The sequence below is a fragment of the Mustela lutreola genome, chromosome 7, assembly GCF_030435805.1.
Source record: "Mustela lutreola isolate mMusLut2 chromosome 7, mMusLut2.pri, whole genome shotgun sequence".
Classification (NCBI taxonomy): Eukaryota; Metazoa; Chordata; class Mammalia; order Carnivora; family Mustelidae; genus Mustela; species Mustela lutreola.
In genome coordinates, this window is record NC_081296.1 from 106,921,468 (window position 1) to 106,938,811 (window position 17,344).

Here is a 17,344-nt window from a genome sequence, read left to right on the forward strand (position 1 = left end):
TCCCCTGGGGGGGCAAAACTGCTCCCTGGTTTAAAAACACTGGTTTTAACATCACATCTACAACAGAACAAATACAATTTCCAGATGTGTGATACCGTTGTGGAGCCAACTGTGATTAAAACAGAGTTGCATTCTTATTCTAATTCATGGCTAGAACTAAGTTAAATTAAGTATACTAGTCACTAGTCACAGCAGTCACTGGCCCATGTGGCTGCTCTGAAGTGAAATGTACAGGAAGGATAAAATACCCACTGCATTTTGAAGACTTGCCAGAAAATAAAGAATGTAAAATATTATAATTTTGATGTTAACCGAGCTATTTTAGCATACTTACTGGATGAAATATTAAGAATTTCACCTGTGCATTTTTACTTTTTTCTAAAATGTGCTACTAGAAAATTCTAAGTAACATCTATGGCTCACATATTTTCATTGGACAAAACTGGTCTAGAAACCTGAAATGATTTAGTGTTATTTTTTAATAAATTCTTCAGTCTATCAAATAAACTAAAAAGACTATGTAAAGCTCTCCACAGCCCTAGGAAACCAGCTCATAACTCTTTATTATCATGCGTAAATGATTTTCCTCCTTCTTTAATCCAATTACTTCTATTCCAATGCTTTATTCTCAGTGTTTCAATTGGTTCTTTTCTGATTGCTGATTTGTCTTCCTGTTTTTTGTCCTTCTCCGATGCATCTGTTTCTTTTGTACACTCAGGATCTTTCCTTGTGGGATGGTGAGATGCTGCAGCATCCATCATACTTAGAAAATCATAAGCAGGAAGAGGAGGTTTCCATTCCTGAGCAGGTAAAACTGCTGCAAGGAAGATACAGTCAAAGGTTAATAATGAACAGCTATAAAATCATCATATAAATACACTAGAAAATATTTTATTTTGAAAAATATATTTGTAGGAGTAAAGGTTTTATCAGTCTTACTTATCTAAATGAAACCAGATTTTTTTTATGGTCATTGTCTAAGAAACTTGATACATTTATCATTACTAGCCATTTTCACTTTTTTATATATTTGCAAGCTATTCTAAATAAAGGGTTTAAAAAAAAACATTTGCTTTTTTAAAAAGATTTTATTTGAGAAACAGAGCATGCACAAGCAGGTTGAGCTGCAGAGGGAGAAGTAGACTCCCTGCTGAGCAGGGAGCCAGACGTGGGGCTCAATCCTGGGACTCAAGGATCATGACCTAAGCCAAAGGCAGACACCTAACCAACTGAGTCATCCAGGTGTCCCTAAACATTAGTATTTATAGAGAAAAAAAAAAGGTCCAAATCCAAAATCTCCCAACTAGTTAACCCTTGTTGAGATTTAAAAAAAAATAGCAATATGGTAATGAGATTACATACAGATACAAATTAAAATGAAAAGGCCTCCTGCTTTTTACCCTACCCAAATTTATCCCAAAGAATTGTTTTTTTTTTTTAACTCTAGCATAGTTAACATAGTGTTATATTGGCTGCAAGTGTGTAACATAGTGATTCATTAGTACAATACATTACTCAGTACTCATCACAATAAGTGTACTTTTAATCCCCTTCACTTATTTCACCCACCCACCTCGTCTTTGATAAACATCAGTTCATTCTCCAGAGTTGAGAGTCTGTTTTTCGGTTTGTCTTTTTAAATTTGTTCGTTTTGTTTCTTAAATTCCACATATAAGTGCAATCATATGGGTATTTGTCTTTCTCTGACTGACTTATTTCACTTAGCATTATACCCTCTAGACCCATCCATGTTGTTGTAAATGACGAGATTTCATTCCTTTTTATGGCTGAGTAATATTCCTGTGGGTTTGTGTGTACACACAGATCTTCCTTATTCACTTAGCTATCAATGGACAGTCTGCTTCCATAATACGGCAATTGTTACTAATGCTGCAATAAAGATAGGAATGCATAGATCTTTTTTGAATTAGATACTGTTTCCATATTCCTTGGGTAAATACTCAGTAGTGGTATTACTGACTGGACCATATGGTAATTCTCTTTTAATTTTTTGAGGAACCTCCATGCTGTTTTCCACAGGAGCTGCACCAGCTTGCAGTACTACCAACAGTGGACAAGGGGTCCTTATTCTCCACATCTTGTCAATACTTGCTATCTCCTGTATTTTTGATTTTAGCCAATCTGACAGGTGTAAGGTGATATCTCATTGTGGTTTTGATCTGCATTTCCCCGAGGATGAGTGATACTGAGCGTCTTTTCACATTTCTTATTAACCATATGGATGTCTTCTTTGGAGAATTGTCTATTCATATCTTCTGCCCCTTTTTAACTGGATTAATTATTTTGGGAGTGTTAAGTTCTTTATATATTTTGGATACTAACCCTTTATCAAATATATCATTTGCAAATATCTTTTTCTCATTCAGTAGGTTTTCTTCTCGTTTTGTTGATTGTTTCCTTTGCTGTGCAGAAGTCCTTTATTTTGCTGGGTTCTAATAGTTTAATTTTGCTTTTATTTCTCTTGCCTCAGGAGATGTATTAGAAAAATGTTGCTATGGCCAATGCCAAAGAAATTACTGCCTATACTTCTAGGATTTTATGGTTCAGGTCTCACATTTATGTCCTTAATCCATTTTAAGGTGTAAGAAAGTGGTTTGTATATAGCTGTCCTATACATTTGCTAAATAGGCTGTCTTTTTCCCACTGCATATTCTCACTTCCTTTGTCAAAGATTAATTGACCATATAATCATGGGTTTATTTCTGGGCTCTCTATTCTCCATTGATCTATGTGCCTATTTTTGTGTCATTACCATACTGTTGTGATTACCACAGCTTTGTTGTATATCTTGAAATCCGGGATTGTTCTTGTTTTGTTCTTCTTGCACAAGATTGCTTTTGCTATTCAGGGTCTTTTCTGGTTCCAAATAAAGTACACAAGTGCTTGTTCTACTTCTGTGAAAAATTTTGTTGGTACTGCGATAGGGATTGCGTTAAAATCTGTTGATTGCCTTGAGTAGTATGGATATTTTAACAATATTGATTCTTCCAACCCATGAGCATGGCATAACTTAACATTTATGTTGTCTTTGTTTCATCATTTTATAGTTTTCACAGCACAGGTCTTTTGCCTCCTTGGTTAAGTTTACTCCTAGATATTTTATTATTTTGGGTGCAATTTTAGATGGGACTGTTTTCTTCTCTTTCTGCTACTTCATTGTTAGTGTACAGAAATGCAACAGATGTTTATTGACTGTATCCTGCAACCTTAAGGCATTCATTATCAGTTCTAGTCATTTTTTGGTGGAGTCTTCAAGAGTTTAACCACTTCTTTTAGGTTGTCCAATTTGTTGACATAGAATTTACCATAATATTCTCTTATAATCTTTTATATTTCTGTGCTGTCAGTTGTTACTTCTCCTCTACAACTTCTAATTTTGAGTCCTCTCTTTTTCATGATCTGGCTAAAAGGTCTATCAATTCTGTTATCTTTTCCAAGAACCAGCTCCTAGTTTCACTGATCTATTGGGTTTTTTTTAGTTTCTATTTCCTTTATATCTGCTCTGATCTTTATTATTTCCTTCCTTCTACTGGTTTCAGGTTTTGTTAGTTCTTTTCTGCCTCTTTTAGGTGTAAGGTTAGGTTATTTGAAATTTTTCTTGTTTTTTGAGGTAGGCCTGTATTGCTATAAGCTTCCCTTTCAGAACAACTTTTGTTATACCCCAAAGATCTTGCACTCTTAGTTTTCATTTTCCTCATCTCTATTTTATTTTCTCTTCGATTTCTTGGTTGGCTCACTGACACTTCATGGATATCTCCTATTGTGTTGTGAGTGTCCTACTACTGTAGTTAAGCTGCTTTTGCCTCAGGCCAGTCATCTGCTATGGCTCTTTGCCTGTGGTGGACAGGGATTAATCTCTGTGTTGTTAGTGAGACAGTCTGGGGCCACAGTGGGCTTGAGTAGGACCAGGTGTTTGCTAGAGATAAGGTAGCATGGGGCACTTTCCCTGTGTTGTCCCCTGAGAAGCTTCTGTTCTGGGCAGGGTCTGCAGCCAGGTTGGGTATCTGCCCCTATCCTACTGCTGGGGCTGAAGCTGGACTAGTGTGTGGCTGTCTACCCCTCTCCCCAGAGCAGGAGTTACCTTGGAATGGTACTGGCCCCTGTTGTGGCTACTTGTACACTGCTTGTGGCACCACTTTAGATAGGCTCCAGCCAAGGGTGGATTGGAAGGTTATGTCCACAGGAGAACACAGGGAGGTAGGCAAGTTAGGTGGAGAGTGTTGTCACTGAGCTGGGTCCCCCAGGTATCCATGTATCTATGCTGAGGGGAAGGGGAAAGAAATGGTGCCTGCCAGCTCCTCTCTTCCCAGAGAAGTCTCCTATAGATTCCTGCCACTCCGGCACACACTTTGAGGTTAGTAAATAAATATCCTGATACACCCCAAGCGTTTTTACTTTGCTTCTATGCTGTATCTCTGTTGGGCTCTTTGTTGTGCTATCTCTTTAAGGGTAGGGGAATCTGCCCTCCAGGTTCTCCAAGGGCCCAGTCTGTTGACTTTTTAAGCTCTAGGCATTAAGCACCACTGATTTTAAGAACTTATGAAATTAGGCCCCTCTGGTTTTCAAAGTCAAATGCTGTGTGGATTCATCTTCCTCATGCAGGTTCCCCCATGCCTTTCGTGCTTGGTGTGAGGGTCCGTTTCTCTCTCCTGTGTGCCCACAGGGTCCCTCCTTTTTGAGACAGTCCTGAAAGTTGCTGAGCTCCCAACCATGTGTCCACCCTTTATACCTTCTTCAGAGTAGCCCCTTCATTCAGCTTTGGAGAGTCTGTTCCACCAGTCTTCAGGTTGTTTTCGGGTTTTTACACTGACATAGGTGTGTGTTATCTAGTTGTATCCATGGGATGGGCTGAGCTTTTTCTTACTCTGTTGTCTTCCCCAGAAACTCGCCTGGAACTATTTCTTATGAATCATTCCAGAAAAAAGTTTTGGAACATACACGCTTATTTAGACAAGTATTTCTTTACATTTTTTTAAATGTCTATTTTTTTTTTTTTTTAAGATTTTATTTATTTATTTGACAGAGAGAGAGATCACCAGTAGGCAGAGAGGCAGGCAGAGAGGGAGGGAAGCAGGCTCCCCGCCAAGTAGAGAGCCCGATGCCGGGCTCGATCCCAGGACCCTGAGATCATGACCTGAGTTGGAGGCAGAGGCAGGCACCCCTTCTTTACTTTTTTTTTTTTTTTTAATTTATTTGACAGATCACAAGTAGACAGAGAGGCAGGCAGAGAGAGGAAGGGAAGCAGGCTCCCCACTGGGCAGAGAGCCCGATATGGGGCTCGATCCCAGGACTGGGATCATGACCTGAGCTGAAGGCAGAGGCTTTAACCCACTGAGCCACCCAGGCGCCCCCTTCTTTACATTTTTTTAAAGCACTCTGTTTTTGAAACTTTTTTCTTAAAATTGAGTATAGTTGACACATAGTGTTCTACTACTTTCAGGTGTGTAGCATAGTGCTTCAAAAAGTTTATATGTTGTGCTATGCTCACCACAAGAGTAGTTACCATCTGTCACCACACAACTCTATAAGTTTATATTTTACATTGTATCAACTATATTCCCTATGCTACACCTTTCATCCCAATGACTTATTCATTCCATAACTAGAAGCCTGTGTCTCCCACTCCCCTTCATCTGTTTTTCCCATCTCCCACCCCTTCCTTCCAGCAATCTTCAGTTTGTTGTCTATAGTTACAGGTCTGATTCTTTTTGTTTATTTTTGTTTGTTTGCTTTTTGATTCCACATATTAGTGGAATCATATGGTATTTTTCTTTCTCAGTCTGACTTATTTCACTTAGCATAATACCCTTAGGTCCATCCACATTGGTAAGGATGTACAGAAAAAGGAGCCCTTGTGTACTATAGGTGGGAATGTAAACTGGTATAGCCAATGTGGGAAACAGTATGAAGTTCCTCAAAAAATTAAAAATAGAAATACCATATGATTCAATAATTCTGCTACTAGTATTTACCAAAAGAAAACAAAAAGACTAACTTGAAAATATATATGTAACCCTGTTTATTGCATGATTTACAATAGTGAAGATATGGGTGCAACCCAAGTATCCAATGATAGATGTTTTTGAACCTTTTGATTACCCTTTGCATATACTTTATGAAAACAAGCTCATTTTGTAAAAGTAACTATAGATAAGGAATAATTAAAAATTGCTACAGAATCAACTGTATGATAAACAGACAGCAATTAGTGTCTTAGATGGGCTTCACAGTAGTGAATCTGAACATTATTTTAAAACTAGTCATTGGAAGAGGAAAACTGATTTAATCTGATAATATATATAAGTAAATTAGCCAACTCTTCTCTATTTACAAAAACATTTTAGAATTTAGGTACCCATATAAAATGCTATTTTGAGAAGGAAATGTGCAAAGTAAACCGTTAAAAGATAAATTCCAGTGAAAGAACCTCTGCACAATTACATGAAAAAAATAATAATAAATGTTGATAAAACACAAACTTGAGCATCTCTCATAAATCAAATAAATACCTTTAAAGGCTTAGGAAATTCATATAGATTCTGATTTCTGGAGGCAAATTAAGAGCTCCAACAAAAATCTGCATAAATAACATATACAGTTTATATATACTCTATATAATTTCCTCATGTAGACTCAATTATATGAAATTCTAGAACATGGTACATCAGGAAGGTATTAAATTTAAGCTACACCTGTAGTTGATATTTAAAATGACCATTGCCAGGTTAGCAGATTCAAAAGTGACCAATAGCTAAAATATTTTCTTGAACATAAGGAATAAGTAAGAGTATGAATAACTGTAGTTTGCAAGATGCAGATAAAGTATCTTTTTTAAAAAAAGATTTTATTTATTTGAGAGACAGAGACAGCGAGAGAGAGTGTGTATGAACTGAGGGAGGCACAGGGGGAGAGGAAGCAGAAGACTCTACCCTGAGCCGTGATCCTGAGATCATGACCTGAGCTGAAGGCAGATGCTTAACCAACTAAGCCACCCAGGCACCAGGATATTAAAGTATCTTTAAGGAAAGTCCAACTTAAAACATAATAAATATTTAGGTTATTTATTTTTTAAGGTAAACACTGCAGCCTAGTAGTCTGGCATGATGGCAAAATGCCTGAAAGTAGGCATCTCAATTCTGTTAATTATTTGCTAAGAAAACTATGTAGAGGTCCTGGATGTTTGCCATGGCAAATAAAAATGTACTCTCATCATGTATGAATAATAAACGCTTTGTAATGATAATGACAACAGTAATATTTATTGATCCTTCACTTTGTACCAGACATTATTGTTTTAATCTTTACAACCCCATGCAGTAAGTATAATTTTCATCCCAATTTTATAAATGAGAAAATCAAGACCTAGAACATAGAACTTGAAGGTTAAATGGAAATCTTGAATAAGAATAGCCAGTGGTCACAATTTCATATAACTTAAGATGTGCAGCAAGACACACATGGCACCACATTACAGATTCAGGCTTTTCTGGGAGTAGCTACAACACCCCAATCTCCAATCTGTCTCTCAAAGTGTGGTAAGATTGGGTCCTGTTGGCACAGAAGACAGGACCAGATACATAGAAGTACTGCTCAGTTTGCTTCTTTCCTGCTGCAGAGGCTATAGGAATAATTTAAGAATAGAACACTGATACAAAGAAATGATGGAAATCCCTCAAAAGGTGAGTTAGCAAAGGCATTAACAAAATTACACATGCTAGTCTCCCAGGAAACTAATAATAATAATAATTCTGGTTCTTTCCTCTTGGTAATGATTTGAGTTGAAGAATCAAAGCCCTATAGATGCTCCCTGTAGGATAGATCTCCATAAAACTAACAATAATACTTCAGATTTCACACATTACAAAGTACCTTTACATACATAATTTTACTTGATTTTTAAAATAAGTATGTGAGAGGCACCTGGGTGGCTCAGTCGGCTACGCGTATGCCTTTGGCTCAGGTCACGATCTCAGGGTCCTGGGATCAATCCCCATGTCGGGCTCCCTACTCAGCAGGAGTCTCCTTCTCCTCCTCCCCTCCCACTCCCCCTTGCTTGTGCTCATTCTCTCTCTCTCTCTTTCAGATAAATAAACTTTAAAAATCTTTTAAAAAATTTATGTATGTGACATAGAGGAGGAACTATTAATCTCACTTCATAGTTGCAGAGGAGGAAACAAAGACTTGCCTAGAGCCACACCATTAATAATCAAGGGGATTGCATTATAAGGTCAGGTTTTTGTACCTTTGAACATCACCACCTTTTTTATTATTTTTATTTTTTTAACTGAAGTACTGTTGACACACAATATTAGCTTCAAGTATACAATAGAATGATTTGACATTCATATACATTACGAAATTATCACCATTATCTAGTTACTATCTGTCACCATACAAAAACAGAATATTAACTGTATTCCCTAGGATGTACTTTTCATCCCATGACTTATAATTGAAATTTGTACCTCTTACTCCCCTTTACCTATTTTGTCCATCCCTCCCACACTGCCCACCCCTCTGAAAACCTGTGTCTGTTTCTGTTTTGTTCATTTGTTTTTTAGATTCCATGTATAGGTAATATCACATAGTATTTGTGTTCTGTCTTATTTCACTTGGCCTAATACTCTCTACATCCATCTATGCTGTCATGAATGGCTAGATTTCATTCTTTTTTATGGCCGAGCAATACCCCATTGTTTAGTATAAATATCACACCTTCTTTTTCCATTCATCTATCAAAGGACACTTGTGTTGCGTCCATACCTTTGTTCTTGTAAATAATGCTACAGTAAACATAGGGGTTCATGTATCTTTTCAAATTAGTGTTTTCAGTTTCTTGTGTAAATACTCAGAAGTGGGATTACTAAGTCACATGGTATTTCTATTTTTAATCTCTTGAGGAAATACCATACTGTTTTTCATAGTAGCTGTACCAATTTACATTCCCACCAACAGTCCACAAGGGTTTTCTCTTTTCTCCACATCCTTGCCAATACTTAATATTTCTTGTCTTTTTGATATTAGCCATTCTGATTAGTATGAGATGATACTTCATGGTGTTTTGATTTGCATTTCCCTGATGATGAGGGATGTTGAACATCTTTTTTTTTAATTTATTTTTTAATTTTTTTTCAGTGTTCCAAAATTCATTGTTTATGCCCCACACCCAGTGATCCATGCAATGTGTCTCTTGGCCATCTGTATGTCTTCTTTGGAAAAATGTCTACTTAGGTCCTTTGCCCAGTTTTAAATAGGACTATTTGTTTTCTTGATGTTGAGGTATATGCATTCTTTATACATTTTAGATATAAGCCCCTTACTGGATATATCATTTGCAAATATCTTCCCCATTAAGTAGGTTGTCTTTTCATTTTGTTGATGGTTTCCTTTGCTGTGCAAAAGCTTTTTAGGTTGATACAGTCTCAACTGTGTTTTTGTTTGTTTCCCTTAACTCAGGACCATTCAAAAAAATATTGCTAAGGCTGATGATCTCCAAGAGTTTATTGCCCATGTTCTAAGAGTTTTATAATTTCGGTTCTTACCTTTAGGACTCTAATCCATTTTGAATTTGTTTTTGTGTATGGTATAAGAAAGCGATGCAGCTTCACTCTTTGCCATGTAGCAGACCAGTTTTCCCAACACCTTTTATTAAAGAAACTGTCTTTTCCCACTGTATATTCTGGCCTCATTTGCTAAAGATTAATTAACCTTATAAGTGTGGGTTTATTTGTAGGCCCTCTCTTTAGTTCCATTGATCCATGTGTCTATTTTTGTACCAGTACCATTCCATTTTGATTAATATAGCTTTGTAATACTGTTCAAAAACTAGGATTGTGATACCTCCAACTTTGTTGTTCTTTCTCAAGATTGCTTTGGCAGTCCTTTGTTATTTCATACAAATTTTAGGATTATTTGTTCTAGTTCTGAGAAGATATCCTTGGTATTCTAATAAGGACTGCATTAAATCTGTAGATTTCTTTCAGCAGCATAGACAGATTAATAATATTCTTCTAATTCATGAGCATGGAATATCTTTTTGTTTGTCTTCAGAGTATAGGTCTTTTACCTCCTTGGTTAAATATTTTCCTAGGTATTTTATTCTTTTTGATACAGATGTACCTGAACTGTTTGCTTAATTCCTCTTTCCACTAGTTCACAATTAGTGTATAGAAACACAACAGATTTCTGAATATTAACTTTGCATCATGCAACTTTACTGAATTCATTTATCAGTCCTAATAGTCTTTTGGCTCTAATAGTTTTTTAGTGGAGTTTTTAGAATTTTGTATATATAGTATCAGGTCATCTGCAAATAGTGACAGTTTTACTTCTTATTAATTTAGATACCTTTTATTTCTTTTTCTTGTCTGATTACTATGTCTAGAATTTCCACTACTATGCTGAATAGGAGTAGACATCTTTGTCTTTTTCCTCATCTTAAAGGAAAAGCTTTCAATTTTTCTTCATTGAGTATGATGTTAGCTGTGGGTTTGTTGTTTATGGCTTTTATTATATTGAGGTATACTCCCTCTATACTCATTTTCTTGAGGATTCTTATTATGAATGGATATTGAATTTTGCCAAATGCTTTTTCTGCATTGAGATGATTGTATAATTTTTATCTTTAAATTTGTTAATGTGTAACATGATGATTGATTTGCAGATACTGAACCATTTTTGCATCCCTGAAATATTTTCCACTTAATCACACTAAATGACCTTTTCAACATATTTTTTAATTCAATTTGCTAATACTTTGTTATAAATTTTTGCATCTAGGGGCATCTGGGTGACATAGTCAGTTAAATATTCAACTCTTGGTTTCAGCTCAGGTTATAATCTCAGGGTCTTGAGATCAAGCCATACATCTGGCTCCATGCTCAGCACAGAGTCTACTTGGGACTCTCTTCTTCTCCTCTGCCCCTCCCCCAATGCTCTTTCTCTAATATAAAAATAAATCTAAAAAAAAACCAAAAAAAACATCTTTGCATCTATGTTCATCAGGGATAGTGGTCTGTAATTTCTTCTTCTCCTTCCTCCCTCCTCCTCTTTCTCTCTTCCTTCTCCTCCTCCCTTCCTTCCCCTCCCCCACCTTCTTCTTTGGTAGTATCTTTGCCTAGTTTGGGTATCAGGGTAATGCTGGCCTTGTAGAATAAATGTGGAAGAATTCTTTCCTCTCATACTTTTTGGAATAGTTTGAAAAGGATACGTATTACTTCTTCTTTAAATGTTTGGTAGAGGGGCACTTGGGTGGCTCAGTGGGTTAAGCCGCTGCCTTCAGCTCAGGTCATGATCTTAGGGTCCTGGGATTGAGCCCCACATCAGGCTCTCTGCTCAGCAGGGAGCCTGCTTCCCCATCTCTCTCTGTCTGCCTCTCTGCCTACTTGTGATCTATCTGTCAAATAAATAAGTAAAATCTTCTAAAAATTTTTTTAAATAAATAAATAAATGTTTGGTAGAATGGGATTCACCTGTGAAGCCTTCTGGTCTAGGACTTTTGCTTGTTAGAAGTTTTTTGATTATTGATTCATTTTTGGTAGGAGTAATTGATTTATTCACATTTTCTATTTTTTCCTGATAGTTTTGCAAGTTTGGAAATTTCTAGGAATGTATCCATTTCTTCTAGGTTGTACAATTTTTTATCATATAATTTTTCATGGTAGTCTCTTACAATCCTTTGTACTTCTGGGATGTTGGTTATAACTTCCCTTTCACTTCTGAGTATATTTGAGTCCTCTTTCCCAATTGAGTCTGGATAAAGGTCTATCAATTTTGTCTTTTTAAAGAACCAAATCTTAGTTTCATTGATCTTTTCTCTTTTTTTAGTTTCCAATCATTTATTTCCATTCTAATCTTTATTATGTCCTTCCTTCTACAACTCTGGGCTTTGTTCTTTTTCTAGTTCTCTTAGGTATAAGGTTGGATTGTTTGAGATTTTTCTTGTTTCTTGATGGAGGCCTATATTGCTATAGCCTGCCCTCTTAGAAATGTTTTTGCAGCCTGCCTCCCCAAAGATTTTGAACTTATGTGTTTCCATTTTCATTTGCCTATAGGTTTTTTTTTTTTAATCTCCTCTTTGATTTATTTACCCATTGGTTGTTTAATGACTCGCTGTTTAACTTCTGTGTGTTTATGGGGTTTTTTCTCCAGCCTTTTTCTTCTTCTTCTTCTTTTTTTTTTTTTAAAGATTTTATTTATTTATTTGACAGAGAGAAATCACAAGTAGATGGAGAGGCAGGCAGAGAGAGAGAGAGAGGGAAGCAGGCTCCCTGCTGAGCAGAGAGCCCGATGCAGGCCTCGATCCCAGGACCCTGAGATCATGACCTGAGCCGAAGGCAGCGGCTTAACCCACTGAGCCACCCAGGCGCCCCCTTTTTCTTCTTCTAATTAATTTCTAGTCCCATACCATTGTGGTGGAGGGAAAATGCATGATATGATTTCAGTCTCTTTGAATTTATTGAGACTTGTTTTGTGGCCTAACCTGTGATCTACCCCATAGAATGTTTCATGTGTACTTGTAAAGAATGTGTACTCTGCTGTTTTTGGATGAAATGTTCTATATAATGTTAAGTCCATTTGATCTAGTATGTCATTCAAAGCCACTATTTTCCCTATATTCAGTTCGGGTGTTCTCTATCCATTGACATAACTGGGGTGTTAAAGTCCCCTATCAGTATTGTATTACTGTCAATTTCTCCCTTTGTGTCTTTTTTTTTTTTTTAAGATTTTATTTATATGAGGGAGGGGAAAAGTGAGAGATAGAACACAAGTGGAGGGGGAGGGGCAGAGGGAAAAGCAGATCCTCCCACTGAGCAGGGAGACAGACATGAGGCTTGATCCCAGAACTCCAGGATCATGACCTGAGCCAAAGGAAAATACTTAACCAACTGAGCCACCAAGGTGCCCCTCCTTTTATGTCTGTTAATATTTGCTTTATATAATTAGGTGCTCTTATACTGGGTACCTAGATATTTACAACTGTTTTATCTTCTTGTTGGATTGATCCCTTTATTATTGTTATGCTCTTCACTGTCCCTCATTATAGTCTGTTTTAATATTTATATTGCCTGACATAAATATTATTCACCCTTTCTTTTCATTTCCATTTGCATGAAATATCTTTTCTCATCCTTTCACTTTCAATCTAAGTGTATCTTTAAGTCTGAAGTGAGTCTCTTGTAGGAAGCACATGATTGGGCCTTGTTCTTTCATCTATTTAGTCACTCTGTATCTTTTGATTGGAGCATTTAGCCCACTTAAAGTAATTATTGAGGGGTGCCTAGCTGACTCAGTCAGTAGAGCATGTGACTCTTGATCTTGGGGTTGTGAGTTTGAGCCCCATGTTGGATGTGGAAATTACTTAAAAATAAAATCTTTAGGGACACCTGAGTGGCTCCATTGGTTAAGTAACTGCTTTAGACTCAAGTCATGATCCCAGGGTCCTGGAATCAAGTCCCGCATTGGACTCCTTGCTCGGTGGGGAGCCAGCTTCTCCCTCTGCCTGCCACTTTCCCTGCTTGTGTTCTCTCTCTCTGACAAATAAATAAATAAAATCTTTAAAAATAATAAGGTAGGGACGCCTGGGTGGCTCAGTTGGTTAAGCAGCTGCCTTCGGCTCAGGTCATGATCCCAGCGTCCTGGGATCGAGTCCCATATCGGGCTCCTTGCTCTGCAGGGAGCCTGCTTCTCCCTCCGACTCTGCTTTCCACTCTGTCTGCCTGTGCTCGCTCTCACTCTCTCTCTCTCACAAATAAATAAATAAAATCTTTAAAAAAAATAATAATAATAATAAGGTAAAAAAAAGTAATTATTGATAAGTGTGTACTTATTGCAATTTTATTAATGGTTTTCTGGCTGTATTTGTAGTTCTCTGTTCCTTCTCTCGTCCTCCTCCCTTGTGATTTGATGACTTTAACGTTATGTTTGGATTCCTTTCTCTTTATGTTTTGAGTATCTATTATAGAGTTTTGGTTTGTGGTTACCATGAGGTTCATATATAACATACTACATATATAGCAGTTCATTTTAAGTTTATGGTCACTTAAGTTTCAAAATATTCTAAAAGCACTACATTTTTACTATTTCCCCCACACCCCAAGTCTTATGTTTCTGGTGTCATATTTTACATATTTTTATTCTGTGTGTCAATTATTTTAGAGATGACTGATGTTACTACATTTGCCTTTTAATATTCATGCTAGTTATAAGTGACTGATCCACTATCTTTGTTTGCTTTTAACAGTGATTTTTTTTCTTTCATAATTTTCTTCTGGTTATAGCCTTTTCTTTTCCATTTAAATAATTTCCTTTAACATTTCTTGCAAGGCTGGCTTACTGATGATGAGCTTCTTTAACTTTTGTTTGTCTGGAAAACTCTTTCTCTTTCCTTCAATTATCACACCATAACTACAAAATGACAACACCTCATTTGAGTCTATAAAATAGCAATGCAGATAAAGAAGTGAACACAGAGTGAAGAGTTCAAAACCTACAACTGAAAGGACCCCGATACCACGTGACCAGAATGAGTGAGTCAGAGATGAGTGATAACACAGAAAGACCTTCTTCCAGACTATAACTTAAACAATATGGTTACTTAATTTTTCACATTTCCTGGGAAAATATTAAAATTAAAACCTAATAATGGCCATCTAAGACCACCCAGAATAGCCAGAATCATCTTGGAAATAAAGAACAAAGTTGGAGGATCAAATCTCCCAATTTAAAACCAACTATAAAGCCATAGCAAGATAGTGTGGTACTGGCATAAGGACAGATACAAAAACATGTACAGGAATGGTCACAGCAGCACTATTCATAATAGCCAAAAAGTGGTGAAACTCAAATGCCCAACTGGTGACTAAATAAATGTGGTATACCAATACAATGAAATATTCATCCATAAAAAGGAATGAACTATTGATTCATGTTAATAACATCAATGATCCTTGAAAACTTATACTAAGGGAAAAAGCCAGATCCAAAGGCCACATATTCTATGATTCCATTTATATAAATTGTCCAGAAGAGGCAAATACAGAGACAGAAAGTAATTGCCAGGGAGTGGAGGGAAGGAGAAGACAGAGTGACTGCTAATGGGTAAGGGGTTTCTTTTTTGGGGTGATGAAATGTTCTGGAATTCAATAGTGATAATGGTTGCATGACCTTGTGAATATACCAAAAGTACTGAGTTGTACACTTTAAAAGGATGAACTTTATGGTATGTGAGTTATATTTGACTATAAAAATATCACCCATAGGCAAGTTAAACATAGTTAAAACTGCCTAACTTAACAGAAATGAAGCAGACCACCTGGGAAGAACAGGTGTGCTGCAATGACTGACACTTAAATTAGGTATCTGATTAAATATACACAAATATACATAATGGTAGATTCACACTGTGCCAGCTGGCTGAGAAACAATATAACACTGAATTGGAATTTGTACACAAGAAATGTATTTGTATACATATACATACATATTTATATACACACATCCCCTATTTCAGGACTCCATCATAGAACAATGACAAAATATAATATAGTTCAACTGATATCCAATAACAAAATCTTTGGGTAGTATCTTAGGAGGTTTTCATTACATCAAATTTCATACCATTTCCTCAATAGACAAATGATCTAGTCCATTACATCTTATTTAAATTATAGCAACAGGCCCGTTAACTACAATTGTACATAAATCAACATATACGTCTATACCATAGATATAAATTCACATATATTTTAGAAAAGTAGAGACTATCACATATCATACACCAGCATCATAAAATGACCAAGATCTATCTTCTTATGGTTCAAAATTTTGGCTCTGAGTAAGAGATACAGTTTGGAATCCAAAGTTCCTCATTTACTGCTTAATTATTTAACTTTGAACTAGTTACCTAAGTCTTCTACAGGTAGCAATACTTCCTATGACTCTCAGGAGAATTCAATGAGTGAATCACTTGGCATTGTGCTAGACACCTGTTCAGTATTCAATAAACGTTTGTTATTACTATCATTAAATTTAATAAAATGGAATGGAATGGAACTTATTTTCTGGGGTAATAAATACCACAAAGAAGACTGTCCATGGACAATGCTATAACATATTAATATTTAAGATACTTACAAACATTACAATCAACTCATTCTAGCATATATTAGCTATAATTCAAGTCTAAAAATCTATGAAAACAGAGAACGCTGTGTATTAAAACAGAAAACTTACTGATATGACTCTCAAGTCCTGCTTCTAGTTTCTTCAGCCACAATAAAAGGTTTTGTTCCTTGATGGCCTGGTCTGATGGAAATGCAAATACTTGGCCACCTGAATGCAGATTGACCACAACAATAAGAGGAAGGGGAGGCAGAGCGTCAAAATATGCCTGTAAGATTCCTCGTCCTGCAGGAGTATTCTGTCTGCAAAAGGGAGCAATTGAATCCATTAGTATTGCTTTTTATAATAAAATTATGAAAACAACAGGCTGTAGAACATTAAACTTTAAATATAGTATCATATCATTAGGTTTATTTTATAAAAAGATATCCTAAAATCCAAGAGATCTATAACTATGTTATCAGTGATCAGATTCAGATAGAAACTCAGAAATGAGTTTCTTTTAACATGGGCATTGTGTTTCTCTTAGGAGGAAAAAATAAAGGTAGTCAGTGACTATTTTCATGAAAACCAGTCATAGTTCAAAGATTTGTCAATTTGGGTTTGATAAAATCAATAAATTCCTCCCAAAGTTGAGCCAAGTATCAGATCACTTATCAGCTTAAAAATTAAATGGTTACAAACTATAAAATAGTAAGATATTTATAATAAATACTTCTCCAAATAAAGTTCTTTTTCCTCAGAAATAAAGGGGTTAATTTCAAATTAAAAATATTTTTTTAAAAGTTCGGCCATACACAAAAACCACAACTTTTAAGATACCTAGGTTTCCTAAAACAGGAACAAAATGTTTTATGTTCCTAAAACATAAAAATATTTTCATGGAAAATACTGTTTTACTCTGAGATACCTACAAAGCCCTGGGAAATTTTTGTCTTAAGCAGTATGTTGTACTGTTGGTGATCTCTTCACAGAAAAAAAAAAAATGTACATTGTCCCATTCTTGTAATAAATCTCTTTTCATTTGATGAATTTGAACAACAAATAGTGTGTATTTATGTGAACTGTGTTCAGACATTAAATGGAACACAAGCCATACATTTAGAAAACATAAAAGAAAATATTGCAGACAAATGCACTAAAAATTATCTGTAACATAATAGGTTGCATTTTAAAAATATAAAAGTACAGAAAAAGGAAC

The 17,344-nt window shown here is 35.9% G+C and overlaps 1 protein-coding gene across 8 annotated transcripts in view; it reads right to left on the reverse strand.

The window, feature by feature from the left end:
- Positions 1 to 537: 537 nt before the first annotated feature.
- TXNDC16 (thioredoxin domain containing 16) overlaps positions 538 to 17,344 on the reverse strand; it is a 107,229-nt gene continuing 90,422 nt past the window's right edge. For 7 of the 8 annotated variants that reach the window (XM_059182097.1, XM_059182096.1, XM_059182098.1 and 4 more), the window contains 2 exons: positions 16,255 to 16,445; positions 538 to 817 (listed from right to left, as the gene is read on the reverse strand). In XM_059182097.1, coding sequence (XP_059038080.1) covers positions 552 to 817; positions 16,255 to 16,445 — 457 coding nt within the window. In that variant the 3' untranslated portion in view covers positions 538 to 551. The remainder of the gene's footprint in view (positions 818 to 16,254; positions 16,446 to 17,344) is intronic. The other variant, XM_059182101.1, reaches the window with a different exon arrangement.